The sequence below is a fragment of the Gambusia affinis genome, linkage group LG15 (assembly GCF_019740435.1).
Source record: "Gambusia affinis linkage group LG15, SWU_Gaff_1.0, whole genome shotgun sequence".
NCBI lineage: Eukaryota > Metazoa > Chordata > Actinopteri > Cyprinodontiformes > Poeciliidae > Gambusia > Gambusia affinis.
In genome coordinates, this window is record NC_057882.1 from 21,616,440 (window position 1) to 21,635,462 (window position 19,023).

The 19,023-nt window shown below is 35.7% G+C and overlaps 1 protein-coding gene across 1 annotated transcript in view; it reads left to right on the forward strand.

Annotated features, from left to right (window-relative positions):
- The first annotated feature begins 108 nt into the window (after positions 1 to 108).
- Positions 109 to 19,023, forward strand: part of LOC122844992 (replication protein A 70 kDa DNA-binding subunit-like) — a 39,162-nt gene continuing 20,247 nt past the window's right edge. The window contains exons 1-12 of the mRNA XM_044140916.1: positions 109 to 252; positions 655 to 702; positions 1,256 to 1,331; positions 1,774 to 1,882; positions 2,073 to 2,164; positions 2,269 to 2,364; positions 7,960 to 8,263; positions 9,864 to 9,966; positions 10,051 to 10,119; positions 14,332 to 14,524; positions 17,296 to 17,432; positions 17,927 to 18,075. Of these exons, the coding sequence (XP_043996851.1) occupies positions 220 to 252; positions 655 to 702; positions 1,256 to 1,331; positions 1,774 to 1,882; positions 2,073 to 2,164; positions 2,269 to 2,364; positions 7,960 to 8,263; positions 9,864 to 9,966; positions 10,051 to 10,119; positions 14,332 to 14,524; positions 17,296 to 17,432; positions 17,927 to 18,075 (1,409 nt within the window). The 5' untranslated portion in view covers positions 109 to 219. The remainder of the gene's footprint in view (positions 253 to 654; positions 703 to 1,255; positions 1,332 to 1,773; positions 1,883 to 2,072; positions 2,165 to 2,268; positions 2,365 to 7,959; positions 8,264 to 9,863; positions 9,967 to 10,050; positions 10,120 to 14,331; positions 14,525 to 17,295; positions 17,433 to 17,926; positions 18,076 to 19,023) is intronic.

Here is a 19,023-nt window from a genome sequence, read left to right on the forward strand (position 1 = left end):
GTAAAATTTTGTAAATTAACAAATAAACCAAAAACAAAGTGGTCCTCAGAACCAATCATGAAAGACGCTCTCTTTTATTTTGAAGGCTTGCGTGACTATTTTGATGTTACTTTTCTCGTTTCCCTGGCTGATCTCGCGAGAAGTGCAATCACTTGCCTTAGACTGCGCACCATAGAAGCTAATGTTTGCCAGCTTTTTAAACAACTTTACAAAGAAGACATGACTGCGAAATTAACACAGGGGGCAGTTGCAGTAAGCTACAAATATATTATAACAGAATGTTTATTTTTACCATTCGAAAAATTGTCTTACGGTTACTTTTAATAACGGAGCGCTGCCTCCAAGAATCTGCTAGCGTTTGCCTAGGATATTTATAGATACATCGGGACTTTACATGTAATGCTCCGAATTAATAAAATTGAGACAATAAATGTATGCTAAATTTTATAAATACCTAGGGCACAATGTGTTTAAATCTTCGTATGAATAAAAATTTTATTCCAGAGGTACCGCGTCTGCTCTATACTATCATGTGGTGTTTATGTACAACTTCGGGAGCGATGAGAACTAATTGATGTCCAGATGCTAAATTTGTAGCATTAGCATCATAAAGTGCTAAAGAAATCAGGCTTACTAACAGCCGTGTTTTTCCAGGCCCTTGTCAAAGGATCCCATGTAGAGAATCCGGTGCTGCAGTTACTGGTGAGTAAAAAAGTTAGCACAATCCAACACGTTTTTCTTCACTGTTTATTGTGTATTTCAACATTTTCTGATTATGTTTATATACGACTGAAGAAAAATTATATATTTGTGGTTTGATGAATTGTATAAGTTTTAGTGTGATACAAAATAAAAAACCACCAACAGAATTTTCATAAATTGTTGTCTGTTGAATATTCACCTATTATGTTTTTCTTGGTCAATACAATTTCCAAGTTTTCTTTAATCTTTGATTTGTAGACTTTGCTTTTTTGCAACTTTCTAAATTTGCATTGCTATTCTCTGACCCAGTATCTATCTGGCGTCACACCTTGTCTCTGATTTTATGCTCTCATTGGAAAACAGCTAAAAGGCAGAATCAGTTAAATAGAAAACAGTTGTCTGAGCTAAATTATATTCTCTTACAATATTAGTCTCTTTATACTCACTGTGGCAAAGTTCAATCAATTTGTTTAATGTCTCATATGATGCATTAGAAAATGTATATTTTAAATTCTTTGTTTAACCTTACTAACGTTCTTTCTGTGTTTTTTAGAACATTCGTCAGATTAATACCACAGGTGTGCCCAGGTACCGCCTCATGATGAGTGATGGTCAGCACTACTTGTCTTGTAAGTATGTTAAACATTCTCAAAATGTTCTAGTGTTAATGTTACCATTAATAAATTAAAAATTCACTATTTTTTTTCTTATTGTAAATAAATGCATATCCAATGTACCAAAGTGAATAACTGTGTTTCATTATTTATGCATACAAGTATAATCGTCCATATTTGAAAAATGTTTGCATCCTGGGTAGTCTTATATTGGGCGTACAAGCGATGTGAAAATTCATGTTTGGGTTAAGTAGTCTTTTCAAACTGTTATTTATAGTTCTGCTCATTATCTCACAAGATAAGTGTCACAGATTAAAACAAAAATTAAATTTTTCTTCTTTGTGTAAGTTAACGCGTCAGTTGTTTTCCAAGTGGATCAAATTCATTGTCTTTCCAGGCTAAATAATTAATTTTCTGCAATCAGCCTTAATTTGTTTGCATATGTTTCTTTGTCCAGCCTTCCTGATGGCCACCCAGTTGAACCGTCTGGCAGAAGAGAACCTTCTTGTACCACATTGCGTGTGTTTGCTAAAAAGGACGACCAAGAATACTTTGTCAGATGGCCGGTATGTGTTTCCTCCCTTTGTAGTTTTAAATCAATTTCTTTTTTACAATGTTCTAAAATTGAAAAATATATTTGTTTTCTATAGAATTAAGTTATTTGTTTTCTGATGAGAATAATTCTAACATTGCTCTTTACGTTGCTATTTTACCAAGCCAAAATAGTATGTTTAAATATGTTTTTTCCCCATTTAGGCACGTGGTCGTTGTTGTGGACATGGAGGTCTTGAAGTCAGCAGAAGAAGCTGGAGGAAAGATTGGAAATCCCACCTCATATTCAACAGAAGGTATAGCTCTTTTAATGGTTTGTGGTTAAATATAACAGCAGTAATGTAGAGCATTACTGCTGTGAGTGTTGATAGATGACAGATGATATTTGATTCACCTGCAGGTCAGTTGTCATCTCCAAATAAGGTGTCATCAACCACCTCGGAACCATCGTCCACTTCAGACGCTGAGGTACCTGGACCATCCAACAACAGCAAAGGTGAGGACCTGTAGGTTTTGACGTGGTGTCGTAGATTGGCCTGGACTTGATTATAGCTTACAGTTAATAAAAACCCAAAATTTACTTTTACAGAAAATTACAGCATACACCAATCAATGTTAAAAAATGTCTCTATACTTAATACTTGGTCAGCACTCCTTCAGCAGGAATTGCTGCATTAATGCATCCTGGAATGAAAGTGATCAGCTTGAAGCTCTGCTGAGGTTTTGAGGAAGCGAATGTTACTTTAATAGTGGCTGCAACACATCTGTATTGTTGGCTTTATAAACACAATTATGCCAGGATCATTAAATTGGTACAGTGTGCTGTAGTTTCCTGGTAGATTTTTTTTTGCTCACATTGAACTTGATAAAACACACTGGACCTCAAACAGATTGGATTCTGTGGTTCTCTTCTCTTTGCCAAACTGACAAGGACATTCCAGCTTTAGGAATCACTGAAATAGGTGACATGAGTTATACACATTAAAGGAGATTCAGGTAGGAAAATAAAATTAGGGCTATGTAGAAGACTTTATTATTCCCTTACATAAAAAAGTAATTAAATAAAAATAATTGCAACCCTTTATATTCACAAAACCTTTAATATTTACATACCCTAATTGTACCAACAGAGGGAGCCATTCACCTTTGCGTTTCTGGTGCTGTTGTATATTTTTAACTTACTGGATTTTCTCCTTATTGGCTGTGTTCTGATTATAATACCACAAAACCTTTACAGAAAAATTCTTATCCAAAAAGTAGCACTACAGGCAAAACATAAAAGCATGTTATCTATTTCCTTACAAAGCCAACATCACTTCTTTTATCATAGATATTTTTCAAATTCTCGTAGAAGCAGGGTCATAAACCCCAGTGCTGATATCCATCTTTTCTTTTCTAAATAGATATTGTTAGTTCATTTATATTTATATAACCTGATCAATTGTATCACATTATGACAGCAGATGAGACGTTTTAACAATGCAATATACCTGAACGATGGCTAATTTCTTTCTACTGTGGATGATGCTCTGAATTATACCTAATGTATCCCACTTAGGACCAGATCCTCTGTTATTAGCTTAGCGAGTAGCCAGTAGTTTTGCAGCTCCTGCTGCTCTCAACATTAACATTGGTTTAGTTATGAGGCAAAAACATACCCAGTGGACCTCCTCAATAGAAGATGTAGGTGGGTGGGTATAATGAGTTTCTGATACATTGTGTGTTTGTGTAGACGGTTGTCTACATGTGTGTGTTGTGACTGAGGGAGCGTGTGTGGGCTGATGGCTTCTTCAGTTCATGGCTTCCTGTATGTTGTGTTAAGAACTGGATTCCCCTGTAGCAAAGCACAGATGGAGGGGAAGAGGGATAGACACGTCTAATTTGACTCAGCAAAGATGAGGGTTAGCCTTTCCTTGTTATGGTGCATCCTTTGATCAGTGTTACCTCAGAGATCCCAACAGTTCAAGAGAACCTGCTGCTATGTTTACCTGTTGTGCTGACAACATTGTCTGCACTGTTCTTTATAACCAGAATAACAACATTTATGTGAAGACAGCATTTTCTCTTTGTGGATGTGACCTAAGCTTTACAATTTTCCCATATTTTCTAAATTATAATTTCAGAGAAAATAACAAACATTATTTAATATCACAATTCAAGTATTTCAGTGAGCTTTGGGAAATCTAAAGACATCAGCTATTGCAATTTGACCTTAAGCTCTGAATGAAGGAACGCTCGGAGTCGCATGTAGTGAACTTGAATTCTTGCTTCTTTCACTTACTTCTTTCTCTGGTACCCGAGTTCTTTCAAGCCAGAATGTCTAAGAGAAATGTCAGAAGTTTCCTCTTTAAAACATTGCAGTAATTAGATGTTTGTCACGTGTAAGTAAATAATTAAGCTTACAGTCTAAGGCAAATAGTGCAGTCATATGAAATGCACATCTCAGCTTCCCCAGAGTGAGGAGATTATGAATTTAGAAATTAATTGAAAGCTGCTGTGACCAGCTATTGATGAATAGCATAATAGAAAAGATCCTAACAAAAGATTTTTTTTCTTTTAAGGAAAGGGGGAATATGTCATCTTAACTCCACACTTCTATCTATTCATCAGCTGCATCATTTATTTTGTGTTTAAAGAGGGGTATTAGGTGTATACTACATGTAGTATAATACATATAAGAAAAATAGGAATATTTTGGAAGCCAAAGCAACAATTCCCCTTTCTGGCATTGACATAGCGTTGTTTTAAAACTGCAGTTAACAAGGTACAAAGGACATGTCGACTGCAGGCTAGTTATCTGAGCTGATATAATAACTAGGCTAATGTCAGTTTTTTTTAATTTGGTACCTCTCAATGAGCAGAATATCATTTTTTGCAGGAAGGAATTGCAAACTGCAAAACTTAATGACCATATATTCCATATTTTTGCTTGAAAATTTTTATTTTAATAAATAAATTTCACAGATAAAATTTGTCTGTTTTAACCCTTTAGATCATTCGTTAGTTTGAATCTGTTGTGACGATATCGTACACATCATTCTAAAGTCTCCACAGCTTCCCTGCTAGATAAATTTCTCTTTTTGTGTACTTTACAGTTCATGAATGCTAATTTATTTGAAATGCCTTTGTTTTCTCAAATCATGAGCCACAATATCAATATTCAACAATGACTTTTACTGGCAGTGACTGTATAGTCAAAGGTCATGAAACGGTAGTTACAAACACATCTGTGCCTCCATTTAAATATTCAGCCGTAGCTTTCGCTTGAAATAGGCCGCCTTTCAAATGGCTCAGCACATTTTATTTAAATTTTAAAAAGAGGTCTGGACTAGGTCAGGAAAAGAAAAGTTATTGAATATTCATCACTAACTATTCTCTTTGTCTTCAAATGTATTTTTCTCACATGTCTGACAGCTTCTGTTGCTTCTAAAGGGTCATGTGGTTAAACTGAAAAATCATGGCAAATTATTAATTACAAGTAGTGATTAATTTCAAGCATCTGTAGTTTGTAATTTTCATGATTACTGTTTTCAGTTTTTCAAAAAAATGTGATGATTGTAATTAATAAATTATTAATAATTATTAGACCAATAAATAAGATGTTTATTTCAAGTCTGCCTAACATATGTAAATGGTACTGTAAAGCCACTCCACAAATTACTTTAACCTGGTTTTCAGCTGACCAAGTTTGTTGGGTTTCCTTTCTCTCTGTGTTGTTTAGGTAAGGTGAGGATTTTGTTTGTAATGTGGGCATTTGCCAGGCATTGCTGGGAATATGAAATCAACTTATCCATAATGTTGATCAAAGAGAAGCACAAAGTGCTGTCAAATTTTATTATAAACACTTGTGGTGACTTTGAACTTGACAAAGTGGACCAAAACCAGGAGATGAGATAATATGACTCACCCATGGAAACTGGTGCAGCCTCCCACACGATCTCAGGTTGCTTACAAGTTCCTGGAGTACTTTTTTTCCCTAGTTTTTCCTTCCACTCAACTTTCCACTTATGTATTTAGATCTACACCATGAACAGCCAGCTTTTTGACATCTAACCTGTTAATTTGAGGGTGTCAGTGATTGTCTGAGTGTGTCGAGTCTGAACTCCTCCCCATGATTGGTCATAATATATCAGAATTAAAATCCCTTTCCTTTGATACTTTATAATATTGAACCTTTTTGTCTGTGAATTTGGATTTTATTAGCTTTTTGGGGACATTTATTGAGCTGTATTTGTACATATTATATGTTTTTTATTTTTATGCATACTCTCAATACATGCACGTCACTTCCATGTTTTGGTCACCATCTTGCCTTCTCTTCTGAACTTCCTCTCTCAAACACTCCATCCGAATATGATTTGTTTGAATATTGATGTTCAACGTGTGACATCACTCTTCCTATTTACTCACAACACACATCCAGAAGCATACACCTGTATTTTAGGGTAAATATTTCATATGTTGAGAGCAGCAGCTTAAGCCAGGGGCGTGAGGTCTGCTTTTGTTTTGTCCCAAACAGTCCATTCACCAAAATGCTATTATGATAGATGTCAAATGCCAACAAAACCGAAGCATTGCATCAAAAGTATGCTGACAACAGCTAACTGTTTGTTTGGTTTGAATCATTCTGATTGGGCAGATGCTGCTTTATTGTAGGAGGTGAGATGGCGCCATATGAGATTGTGGGATGGACCAAACTGTCTTCTGGCATTTCATCTGTTCAAAGGAACAGAAGAAAAGAGCTCAGCAGTTCTTGAAACTAATTTCATCTTTAGCCTTTTATGGTTTATTTACATTATAATTAAACAGAGATTGGGACAGATATGGTGAATCAAGTATTCAAGTATTTCAAGTTCAAGTATTAATAAGTGACTGATCTGAGCTAAATCCACATGTTGGGTTTCTGTTGATAATTTTTTGTGAACTCAGTAATATAGCACTAATTTCACAATTTATTTATGATATAGAATACTCCTTTGTTGCCTTCTTTCTTCTTGAGTTGATCTATTTAAAAATATCCAATGCTAAAGAATTTCAGTACTGCTATTTTTTTTCTCTTTTTTTGTACTTTTAAGTCAGCAATTTCTTGAATAGTAATTGGTTGACTGTTTTACACAGAGAAAATAACTTATTATATTACTTTGCATTTAAACTGATAATAACATGGGATTAAGTGGATCTACAGAGAGATCAGTTGGAAGCATTTCACTTTCTCTGGCATTTTGTCAATTTTGCAAGCTCTCATATAACAAACATTTCTACTGGAAATTTTATTGAAGTGTTTTACTTGAGTGCATTAAAATTTTTAACTTTGTAATAATTTCTAATATAATTCATATTTTAATTTGGCTAATTAATATAAGCTTTCTGATGGTTGCCCAACACACTTACTGGCACCTCTGGTAAACAGGTGTATTGCCTTGTAGTAATCTTATTTTGAAAATTCTTATAAGAAATTTGTTTCCATTATTTGCACCAAAAATAACCCTAACCCAAAAATGATGCATCACTGAAAGCACTTTTAAAAATGTATGCCACCTGTATAGTCTACGAAAGTGTCTATTTACTTTTAGTTGGTATTTCATTGCTTTCTGTTTTTGTGGGGTGTAAATATTATGGAACATATATTAAACAAACATTTTTCCTTGATAATTGTCACCTAAGATGGAACATTCCATTCCACATTTATTTATAAAAGCACTTTAAAACAATCACAGCTGATGCAAAGTGTAGCACACAAATTATATTCAATTCACTTTACATTGTGCTTTTGTATATTTTTTCTGCTTCTACAATTTTAGGCTCAGCTGAAATGTAGCTATTTAATTACCTGTTCTAAACTAGAAGCATAGAAATTATTTTATCTTCAACCTGACTGCAAGTGTAAGGAAATTCAGTGTTTAGTTTATGAGGATGTAGTCCAGGTTTTAATAATTTAGCAGATGAATATGGTTAGGCCTGCATAATTCAGACAGCTAATATAAACTGTGCTTCTTTTAATTAAATTCACATTTCAAATCAAATGCTTGTCTGGCTTCGTTTTCTACTGATTGTTTTTTTTTTTGTTTGTTTTGTTTTTTCACCTTCTAAGGATGGGAAAAAGATTTTACTGGGAAAGCTCCTGTGAAGATTTCACCAATGAAGACCTTTCCTATGAAAGGGTCGCCCATGAAGACGTCACCCATGAAAGCCTCACCTATGATGACCTCTCCCATGAAAGGGTCACCCATGAAGGGTTCACCTATGATGACCTCTCCCATGAAAGGGTCACCCATGAAGGGTTCACCTATGATGACCTCTCCCATGAAAGGGTCACCCATGAAGGCGTCCACCAGTTCACCAGGTTCTGTTCCAAAAGTGATGCCTATTGCTACCCTCAACCCGTACATCAGCAAGTAAGTCTACCTGCCACTTTGACCTTGTTTTCCATTTGTTTGTTGTTTAAACTTTGTACCACACAGTAGAAAAATACACTTGCATGGACTTCCTCCTATTTTCATATCAAACTGTGGCTGGTTTGTTTTTGCTGCCATTTCTCTGGAACACTGTAGGGGATTTTTGAAAACGTGTGTCAGTGCATGCATGTGTAAGCATTTTTTTTATTATTTTTATACAAATGTGAGTGGCTGTGTGGACTTGAGCGTGTGCATGTATTTCAATCCATTTGCATGGAAATGAAATAAAATGACTGATCTTGCCTCAGAAATGGATTCTTTTTTTAAAGGCAGGTACTGCTGGGTCTTTATGGGCTGCTGCTGAGGTTTTGATTCTGTTATTTGGCCCTTTGGGGATTTGGCCAACCTTGTCTGTGTCTATTCACTACAAGATCTTGCCTCAGAAATGGATTCTTTTTTTAAAGGCAGGTACTGCTGGGTCTTTATGGGCTGCTGCTGAGGTTTTGATTCTGTTATTTGGCCCTTTGGGGATTTGGCCAACCTTGTCTGTGTCCCTTTTCCTTCACTCTTATATTTTCTCCTCAGTCTTCAATTTCACTTCTTTTTTAAATTGTTTTATTAAACATTTGTCTTTGGCATTTAGTGCTGTTGTTTCTGTTTCAGAACAGTTGTCCAGATTAGAGCAATGTCCATGTTTGTGCTCTGATAACATAAATGTGTGTGAAATTGCAAGCTACAATATATTGTGCCTGTAGGTGTTATAATAAACTGATGACTGTTCTTGCTTTGATGTTGGGAAGGACCCATGGTGAGTGAAACAGATGATGTCAGCAGTTGTGCTTCATGGAGGAAGGCATATTATATAATTGATTCCTGCAAACATTTTTATGCCTGGGAAATTGAATATATTACAGTGATGTGTAATGGCCATCTACTTTGACTTCTGGCTGTCAGAAACCCAGGTGTGGCAGTCCTCTCCTTTCTCTCTCATGAGGTCATTCAGTAGGACAGTGATCTGTTCACCAGACACAAAATTAACATCCTTCCATGGTCATCTCACCAGATCTAAATATTATAGAAAGCTGAATAAAAGTGTAGACTCTGGACTTGTTAAACAAGAATAGACTCAAACTTTAAGAACCAGTGTCTCTCATGTTTAGACAGGCTTTTGGCCTTATGCAGCTGAATAAATTACTGAATTAACTGTTGAATATAACATCAAGTTCGGTAGCGCTTTATAATGAATCATTCATTTTGGTCAAGTGTGCAGGGAACCAAATTCACTTGTGGAAAACATATTATATAATTGATTCCTGCAAACAGAAATGGTCAAACGTCTCTAAGCTCAAACCTTGCAAAATATTGAGAGAATATTAAGATTTTTTTGTTGTTGTTTAAGAAAGGTGATGTTACAAAATGTTAAAGTGGTTAGGTGCTAGTAAGTAATCGTGGATATGTTTTGAAAGTTGCTTTATGAATCTTTAACCATCCATTTTTGATCCCATATGAGGAAGTCCTTCAACAAAAACTGCCTACACTTTACCCTCTATTAGCATCTGCTGCCTACAAACTGATCAGCTTTTGTACTGTTTGTCCCTAGGTGGACTATCAGAGCCAGAGTCACAAACAAGTCCAATATCCGCAACTGGAGTAACTCCAGAGGGGAGGGCAAGCTCTTCTCCTTTGAGGTCGTGGATGAGAGTGTGAGTAGAGATGTGCTAACATTTGTTTGCATTGTGCATGTCACACATGGTGGTGTTTTTGCCATATGCCTTTCTGGTCAACAGGGTGAAATCCGGATCACAGCCTTCAACAATGAAGTGGACAAGTTTTTCACTCTATTGGAGCAAGGCAAGGTGAGGACATTCATATGAATCTTTTACATAATAAGAAGCCCAGACTTCCACATGGTTATTTGTGTTTAGATTGATTAAAATCAATGAATCACTGCCATTTTTAATCTATTTACAGAATTTGTTTTTAGGTAATATAAGGTAACTTACTGAGTGCAATATAAAAAAACCTTCAGTAGGAATGGCATTTTTATTTTTATTTTTAGAAATGACTGTTAGTCTTGCTGTTTCAGTTTGTAAAGGGCAACAGTGGGTACTGTGGTGGCAAAGAATGCAGATGAGAAGATTGGCATAGATGTGCTGCGATGCACTGCTGTGATTTAAATGACTTGTAACACCTGATTCAGGAACAAACAATAAAAACCCTCTCACTTTGGATTCACTCAATATTTCAGGTATTTTTACAGCTTGAATACATTTTCAAGAAGCACTTTTAAATATAAAAAGTCAGCAAGCTTTAATGGCAATATATTTTCTCTTCTGTAATTTATTTTGTCAAATAATTAGGATTAAGATTGTTTCTGAATATGTAATACTTGCAAAATGCAACATTGGTGATTTCTATGTAATGGTCAAGCTCTCATTTTACCTGAGCAGGTATATCATCTGACAATGATCCAGTGGATCATTTCCACTGGACCACTGGATTTTTATTTTGAAACCTAAAAAGGTTATTGCATGTTTCCCTTGTTTAAAATTGAATAAAAGACTGCTAAAGTTTGGGCTTGATCATTTTCTATTATCTTTGTCCTGATATTGTTTGTTTTTTATTCTCATTTAAAACATCTTGCTTGTTAAAGATGGATAGCTTATGATTTTCATCACGGCAACTGGAGTAACTCCAGTTGCTGCTCCAGTTAATTTGTCTATCTATTTTGAAAGGCCCAGTATGAGTAAAAATGTTACCAAAAATGCTTTTTAAATTGTACCTGCATCAGTCACCTGGACTAATGAGTCAAATTTTCATATTAAATTAAGGGAAAAGCAGAAATTCTGGTTAATACTGACGATATCTATTATTGTTAAACCCATCATCACAATTTCTCCTTTTGTGAATCTTAGTATTTTGTGTTTGTGAATTGTAACGGAAAACTTCATATGCCCCTCACTCCTTTTTTCTTTAGATTATCCGATCTTATAATATTATTCAATTATACTATTAGTATTCAGAGCATCACTGCATGTCCTTGAAAATAAAATGACCTACACAATATTATGTTCAAATTGTCCTTTGAGATTTTCAGAATGGACATAAAGATATTGTGACAATTACAAATAGATACATTGTTTAGCTTTGCTTTCTACTATTAGCAGCTGGAATATAAATCGAAAGTTATTTATATTTGGAGATACTGAGCATTTCATCTTGCATGACAATGTGCAAAAGGGCAAACTACTCTGCTTTTGACTGATTTATGCTAATTTTATTTCCCATTTGAGATTGGCCCTCCAGTTCACAGCAATTAAATTTTTGTGCCAGTTCTGTTGTTGGCTTGTCTGACTGTTGCTGTGCTGATTTCAATCTGCTCTAATATACCACTCATCCTGCAGTGTTTTGTCCTTTACATTTTGAATATCAATTAGAAGTTGAAGTACTAAACTGGTCAAAACAACATCTGAATACATTAAACAATTTTTTACGCAAAGCTATTTCTGAAAGAAAAATGCATCTGTATCAGAACAAGCAGAAGGTCTACAGGAATGTTTTATTTAATCAAATAATACCAACCTAAGATCTCTTGTTGACCTTCCATCTATTTGGATCTGCATTATTAACAAACCTTTTGTCTTTTTTTGGGTGCTATAAGGTCTTCCTTATTTTGACAAAGCTTTTGGCAGCTTTTTTCCCCCTTGTACATACACAAATGATGATATCCATCAAATACAGTTCCCCTCAGAGAATGTCAGCATCAGTGCTGACCTCAACAACATACACTATCAAACTGTGTGTCTGTGATCATTCAGACACCCCCGCTGCTGAGGGACTTAGTACTAGGAGATCTCCTCCCAAAAATCTGAGTTTTTATGACCTTATTCGTCATTTTGATGGACAGGAGGAAACCACTACATGGCATCATTTTTTTTAAATTGCAAAAACTGCCATCCCAAAAGTAACTCAGTCACAGAAGTGCCTGTAACTACAAACAGTCTCATTGCACTACAAGCTTCTCGTTTTTTTCAAGTTCATAGTTGGGGAATCAAAACAATAACTATTTTTTACTGACAAAGAATTTGTTTTTATAGACCGTGAGGTCTAGAAAAAATATTTGCAGAAACCTAAGCCACAGGATGTTCATGACCTTGCAACAGTAAACATTGGCATTTATTGTTCTATAGAAAAAAATATATATTTTCTGTCGCCAGTTTCTGATACATAACTGTTACTGCCCTCTGAACTGGCTACATTTATGTTGAAAAATCATTCAAGGTTATCCTATCATTCATAAGAAACGGGTAAAGGCAACCTTTAGAGGAAACTTCAGTTCCACATGTGTTTTACCTTGTGTTACAGATAGACTCAGACTGATTATCTTTCTATACTGAAAGCTGCTTGTAGTATCTGTCAGTATCCCATTTAAAAAAAAAATAAAATCACCAGCCATTATGATACATTAGAGCAACTGAAATAAGCAATTAAAATGCAGCATGTAGGAAGTGGTGACCTTTCATTGCATTATAGTTACAGGCTGCTGCAGCACGACTTGAAGATTATATAGCACATTTGAGGTGTTTCGTATTAATAGCTTGTTTTAAGATAACACATACATCTTTTTAATATCCTTAGCTGTTCTTTAATGGCATGGAAACATATTTTAATATTATATCGAGTGCGACTTGGAAAAAATGTTAATATCATGGTTGATTTGACTTATGAAACTGAATTCAAAAGCATAAAGTTGTATTATAAGCCTTTATACCCAAATGATGTGGCGATTATGCACACAAGCCTATTAAAAGATTTGAGGAAAAATTCATACAGCATGGACTAAAACAATTGTTAAAGGTCTCCTGAGCAACAAATTCATGCTTTTGAGTTGGAAATCATGGTCCCAGTCAGGAGGGAAACTGAAGAGGCACAAAATAAAAGCTCCATGACGTTCTATGTGAAGTTTCCACAGTCATTGGATCAACAAAATCAGATCACTACAAATTATCAGTGTGTTTAGTTTGTCCCAGAATGATCACAGCAGTCCATCAAGAGTAAGAAACCCAGTTAGCAGAAAAAACAATATTTGGTTTTTTAGTTTGTTTTTTAAGATGGAAACAATAATTACAAAAATTAGATTAAATTAAGAACTGAAATAATATATCTGTGTAATTAAATGATGCATGAATTTCTTTGTTACTAAATTAATTTTACTTTTCAATGATATTCTATCTCATCTGCACCTATATAAAGTTTAAACTGCCAGTTTTGACTACCAGCGGCCAAAAAACACATGAGCAGGACGCTTGGAAATGTTCTGTCCCTATAATGCATACAGTAATGCTGTTTGCATTGCTGTAGACGTGTGGGATTACCAGCATCTGAAAGGCGGCCAGCATAATTTATGGCATTTAAACACCAAATTCATCAATTAACCCTGGTCAATATTTTGATTGTCGAATTGACTCTGGCATCAGCCTCTAACAGTGATTTCTTAACTTAGACCTAGATCCAATTTGTGCCCTTTACCCTCCAAATAAATGAGTGGTCTTTGTGTTCTTCATGTTCCAAGTATTGACAGACCAAGCTGGAGTGTGTGAGAGGCTTGAAGCAGTCATAATACTGCTTACAGAAGTTTCCTGCTCCTCTGTGTGTGCTAAATGAAATCGGAAGGCAAGACAGGAAGGAGGAAAGGAAAGGAAAGATTCAGAGAAACAAACCCAGAGGCAGAGAGAGAGGTGGGACATTGGAGCCTTGAGAGTGTAAATGAAGAAGAGTGCCTAGCAGATTGAGTTTAAATTATGCTGTTAAGCAGAGTCACTCTCAACTGCTGCTTATTTTCTGGTGAATTAGAGAAGTGATGGGGCTGATGGGAACACTGAGCCTCAGTTTGACCTGAAGGGTTTTCCATTCTTATGAGGAAGTTTTGCTTGAACAGAGGCTGTTTTTGTAGAGTAAATTTCCTTTGCGGGTTGATCTGTCAGTCTCCTCATTGTTTCCTCAATGTGTTTAATTAAGTCTAATTTTATAATGTTGGTGCATTTTGCTCACCCATTTCTTTTCACCAGGTGTACTACATCTCAAAGGCTACTCTAAAGGTAGCCAACAAACAGTATACGACACTGAAGAACGACTACGAGATGACCCTCCATGCTCATTCATCTATTGTACCTTGTACGGACAGTCCAGAAGTCCCAGTAATGCAGTGTGACTTTGTGCCCATTGGAGAGCTGGAAAACCGAGACAAAGACTCCATCGTTGGTAGGGAACAATGTTTATAAATTCAGCATAAAAAAGTATTTTGATGATCAATATTAGATATTGTCTATTATAGCCCTATTAATGTTCTTTAATGCTCTAATATGAGAACTAAGAATAAATGCAAAGTTAGTTTTGTTAATTTCTGTTCCTTCATTTCAAGTTTCATGTCTGATTAGTTTTTCACCATTTTCTTTTTTTTTCAGCCATTCTATTTATAGTTGACAAAACCTTACTTCATGAGTTTAATTTTTAATGGGACAATGAATAACCAATCAGATTTTATGTAAGTTTTCCAAAGTAACACAGATCACCTCTCTTGGTCCCACCCATCGGATCATTTGAAAGACTGAATGATTAACTCACACCATTTAAACAAAAGTTTGACATTTCTCTGAAGTAAAAAAAATAAATCTAATCTGTGCCTCATTTCTCCACAGACATGTAAGGACTACTTGCACTGTTCTTAAATGTGTTATCATGATAATCAAGAACACCATTAGCTGTACATCTGCCTTAGACTCATGTCTGACAGAATTGGCATATGGCAATGACTAAAGTAGCAACATTTAACACATGAGATACTGTTTCAGTAGGAAAATCTTACTTAAATCTTTTCTTCTCATGTCTATGACAGATGAAGTTCTTTTAAATTGATATTGACGTTAGCGCCAACCATTAAATGTGTTATCATGATAATCAAGAACACCATTAGCTGTACATCTGCCTTAGACTCATGTCTGACAGAATTGCATGCAGAATTACCACACAATTGCAAAGTAATGTAAGGCCATCACATCATATCAGTTCACATCTTAAAGATTCACTGACTAGTTAAGGTAAAGAAACATGTTTGCATTGGTTATGTAGGGCCAGTGTTGCACATCCTAATCTGTTGTCACTCCTATTTTCCCCTCACTGATCCTTCCCACTCTATCCCTTTGTTAAATATGGGATTATAACATAGTAATGAGAACTGTCAGCCTGTTCCTGTTGTGATAATGGAGTTCATAGGTGGATGACATCGTTTCAATCATAATGGAATTAAGCGAGTCTGAGAGAACACTGACGGAGAGCAAACGCGAGGGATGGAGGAGTGGGCAAGAATTTAGATAAAAGTTAACAGAAAGTGCAGAATGAAGAAAAGGGTGACTTGCAAAACCGGTTTTAAGATATTGCCCACTTATTTAATGTATGGGGACCAGCCGGGGCAGACAGTTGGTTATCACAAATCTGTAAGGCTGGTTGAGATTTTGAGCACTCGTTGTACCAAAGAGCTTTATTTATTTTAGATATTTGTTTGTATCATATTGCATACAAATGGAGGCAGAAATATTTGTATTACTATGCATAGTTAATAATGCATGTAGTACTAGTGATAGTCCTACATGCATAGGTCTGGTGTGTCAGAAAAAGTTCAAGAAAGAGGGAAATGCAATTTGGTTTAATTTAATTTATGCTAATTAAGAAACAGCTTTTGCTCAAAAATTAAGGAAGGAATTTTAAACATAAATATGGTTAAAGTAAAACTTTAGAGGACTGTGTTTTGATTGATTAAGCTTTAGATAAATAAATAAAAATCTGAGAAAAGCTTACATGTGTAGGAACTGCACATTAATATCTGTCTCCTTTTGTTTTAAGCCACCTTGTGAGATTCCTTTTTGATTTATGATGAGCTCTTCACAAATTCATTTGAATTATGCTGTTGTGCTTTGTAGAGCCATGTCTTCTGCAGTCTTTGCTCTTCAGTTGTGTAATCCTGAATGAAGTGTTGCTTGAATGTGACAGGAAACATGAATAAGAAACAAGTTCATTTGTTGTGATTTCTGAGTAAGGAGCAAAAGTTAGTTAGCCTGTTGCGATATTAATATCGATTCTCCTGAGATTTGATGGTCTCAGTGGGTTCTCAGCAAACTCACCGATGCTTGATCTTTTCTGCATAAAGTAAGGCTAGCATACAACCGAGGGAAAATTTACACTAACACCAACTAGAAAGATCAGAAACCTTCCTTACATGTTTCCCCTATTTTAGTTGAGTGCGGGTCAGAAGTTTACATACAATGCATTTCCATCAGCATGAAGATTACATTAATTTTTGTCTTAGTTACTCTTTCAAACTGCTCGGTTCAACTTTTTGGATTTTTAAACAAAACTAAGATGCATATGTTTGATTTGTTTCTAGTTATCCTGCATGAACACCCTGATTTTATCTGTTAATTTGTGCTGAAATTTGAGAGTTTTGAGGTCAGCTCTTTTCCTTCATTGTTCCATCAACCTTGTGCAATAAATTCAGATCATTTGCACCAAAACAGACACTCAGCATGATGCTACTATCTCCTTAGTTGAAGCTGGCACTGATTTTTGAGCCTTTGTTTTCTTAGCATGATATCTACAAACTTAATTTTGTTGTCGTCTTATGAGCAGTTCAAGTTTTTGATACCTTTCTCAGTCCATGTTGATGTAAAAGTGGCTTTGTTCTGGACCCCATAGCGCCACACGATTGATGGCATTAAGAGGGTCTTGGAGCACTGAGTTAGCACTGAGGAGCTGATTTATTTTTTACTTTTTTACAGATTATCCATCTGTCATAATGTTACAATATAGTGATGTTTTCAACAAATACGTAAAAAAAAAATCTTTATTTTTAATTTTTATGAAAGTTACATACTGCAGCTTTCCTGCTGATTAAATATGCAAACTTTTCACCAGAACAGTGTTTGTTTTCCTGTCTTCATAAGCTATATGTCAGGAGAGATTTGATTGTGTGCCTTTAGATATAATTGGAGTGTGCAACAGTGCAGAGGATGTATCCCGTATCACCACTAAGACCAGCCGGGAAGTCTCCAAGAGGGCCATCAGCCTAATAGACACCACTGGCAAAGTGGTGACAGTCACACTGTGGGGAGAAGAGGTAAGAGCTATAATCTCTCTCCCTGTATGCATCCATGACTGGATTTATAATGCATCATAAAAACACATTGAGCCAACTGTAATTAACTGGGTTTTTGAAGGAGTCCATGCATTTATGCATCTGCGATGTGTGGGTGGTCTTGCATACAGAGCACTTTGATTTGCTTTTCTGGGCTGTTGGATCGTTTAAATCACTCTTGTGACCTTCAGTGCTGTGTTGGACCAGACACTCTGATTTGACACATGGGGCTAAAATGGCACCATCCTTCTCCAAGCTCATTTGATCAGCCCAAGCTAATCCGTCCTCTTTACCAAACTCTGGAAATGACTTTAAAATTAACTTGTAGTTTCCCTAATTATTAAAGTAAACTTTAGCTGATATTCCAGTGGCTAAAAGTTGGAGCCAGAGATTAACATGTAAGACCTCTCTCTTTTTCTGTTTCCCATTCTCTCCACTATATCAGTCTATGACATCTTTTTTTGTTTCTTCTTCAGGCGGAGAAGTTTGACGACTCTGGACAGCCTGTTGTTGCCATCAAAGGAGCTCGCTTGTCTGATTTTCGGGGCATATCTCTCTCAGCTTTGTTCAGTTCTACAATCATGGTCAACCCAGATTTACCCGAAGCCTTCAGACTCAGGGCCTGGTGAGTCACGCTGATGTACACTGACAATCACACATGCTGATAATCACATACAGAACTGTCCACAAATTACAGTTTTTCTAAGACTCTGTCACTGACTCTGCTCAAGACAAGACATTTAGCCACAAAGAAATATCCTTCTACAAAACTCTTAATAATTTTTTAAATCCTACACATTTTGCCTGGTTAAAACCTCAAACTTTAGTGGCCTTCAAGTCTTATGTAGTCTTTTATTAGTTTGTTTTGTGTTTACACATCAACTCAAATGATGTGTTTGAGTCGATATAGTCACTGCCACATTTCACTGATGGTGATGGTGGGTCCGGGTCATGCGCAGTTGTATTTTTCTGCTGCAGAGCATTTTGCATACATTTTCCCACCTGAGCTGTGGATGTCTGCGCTTCCTTCAGAATTACCAAGAACCTCTTGAGAGTTTTTCTGTCAGATTTGACAGCCAGGTCCTCGTCAGCCTGCACTGGTGTCACACTTTTGCCATTAGCAGATAATTTATTGAACAGTCCTCCTGGGATCATCATTTATTACCGAACCCTGCTTTAAACTTTTCTGTAACTTTCTGCCTGACCTGTCTTGTGTGTTCCTTGGTCGTCATGATAATTTTACTTCGCTACCATTTTTTAACAAACGCCTTACGCCTTCATACAACACAGTATTTGCTGAAAGAACATGCGCATGTTGATGTATGAAGAAGTATTTTAGCTGCAAATGCACCTTTTGGTACAAATGTTCAAGCATAAACTAAAGGAATGCTAAAAAGCATTTAACATTTTTGTCATTTTAATATCATTTAAAATTGTTTAAATGACAAAATAAATGAAATATTTTTGTCATTTATTTTATTTAAAAATAAATTCAATTATTTATTTGCATTTTTTATGCAATGCAAATATTGTACAAAATAACCTTAAGTTGTTAAATGAAAAATCTCAAGAA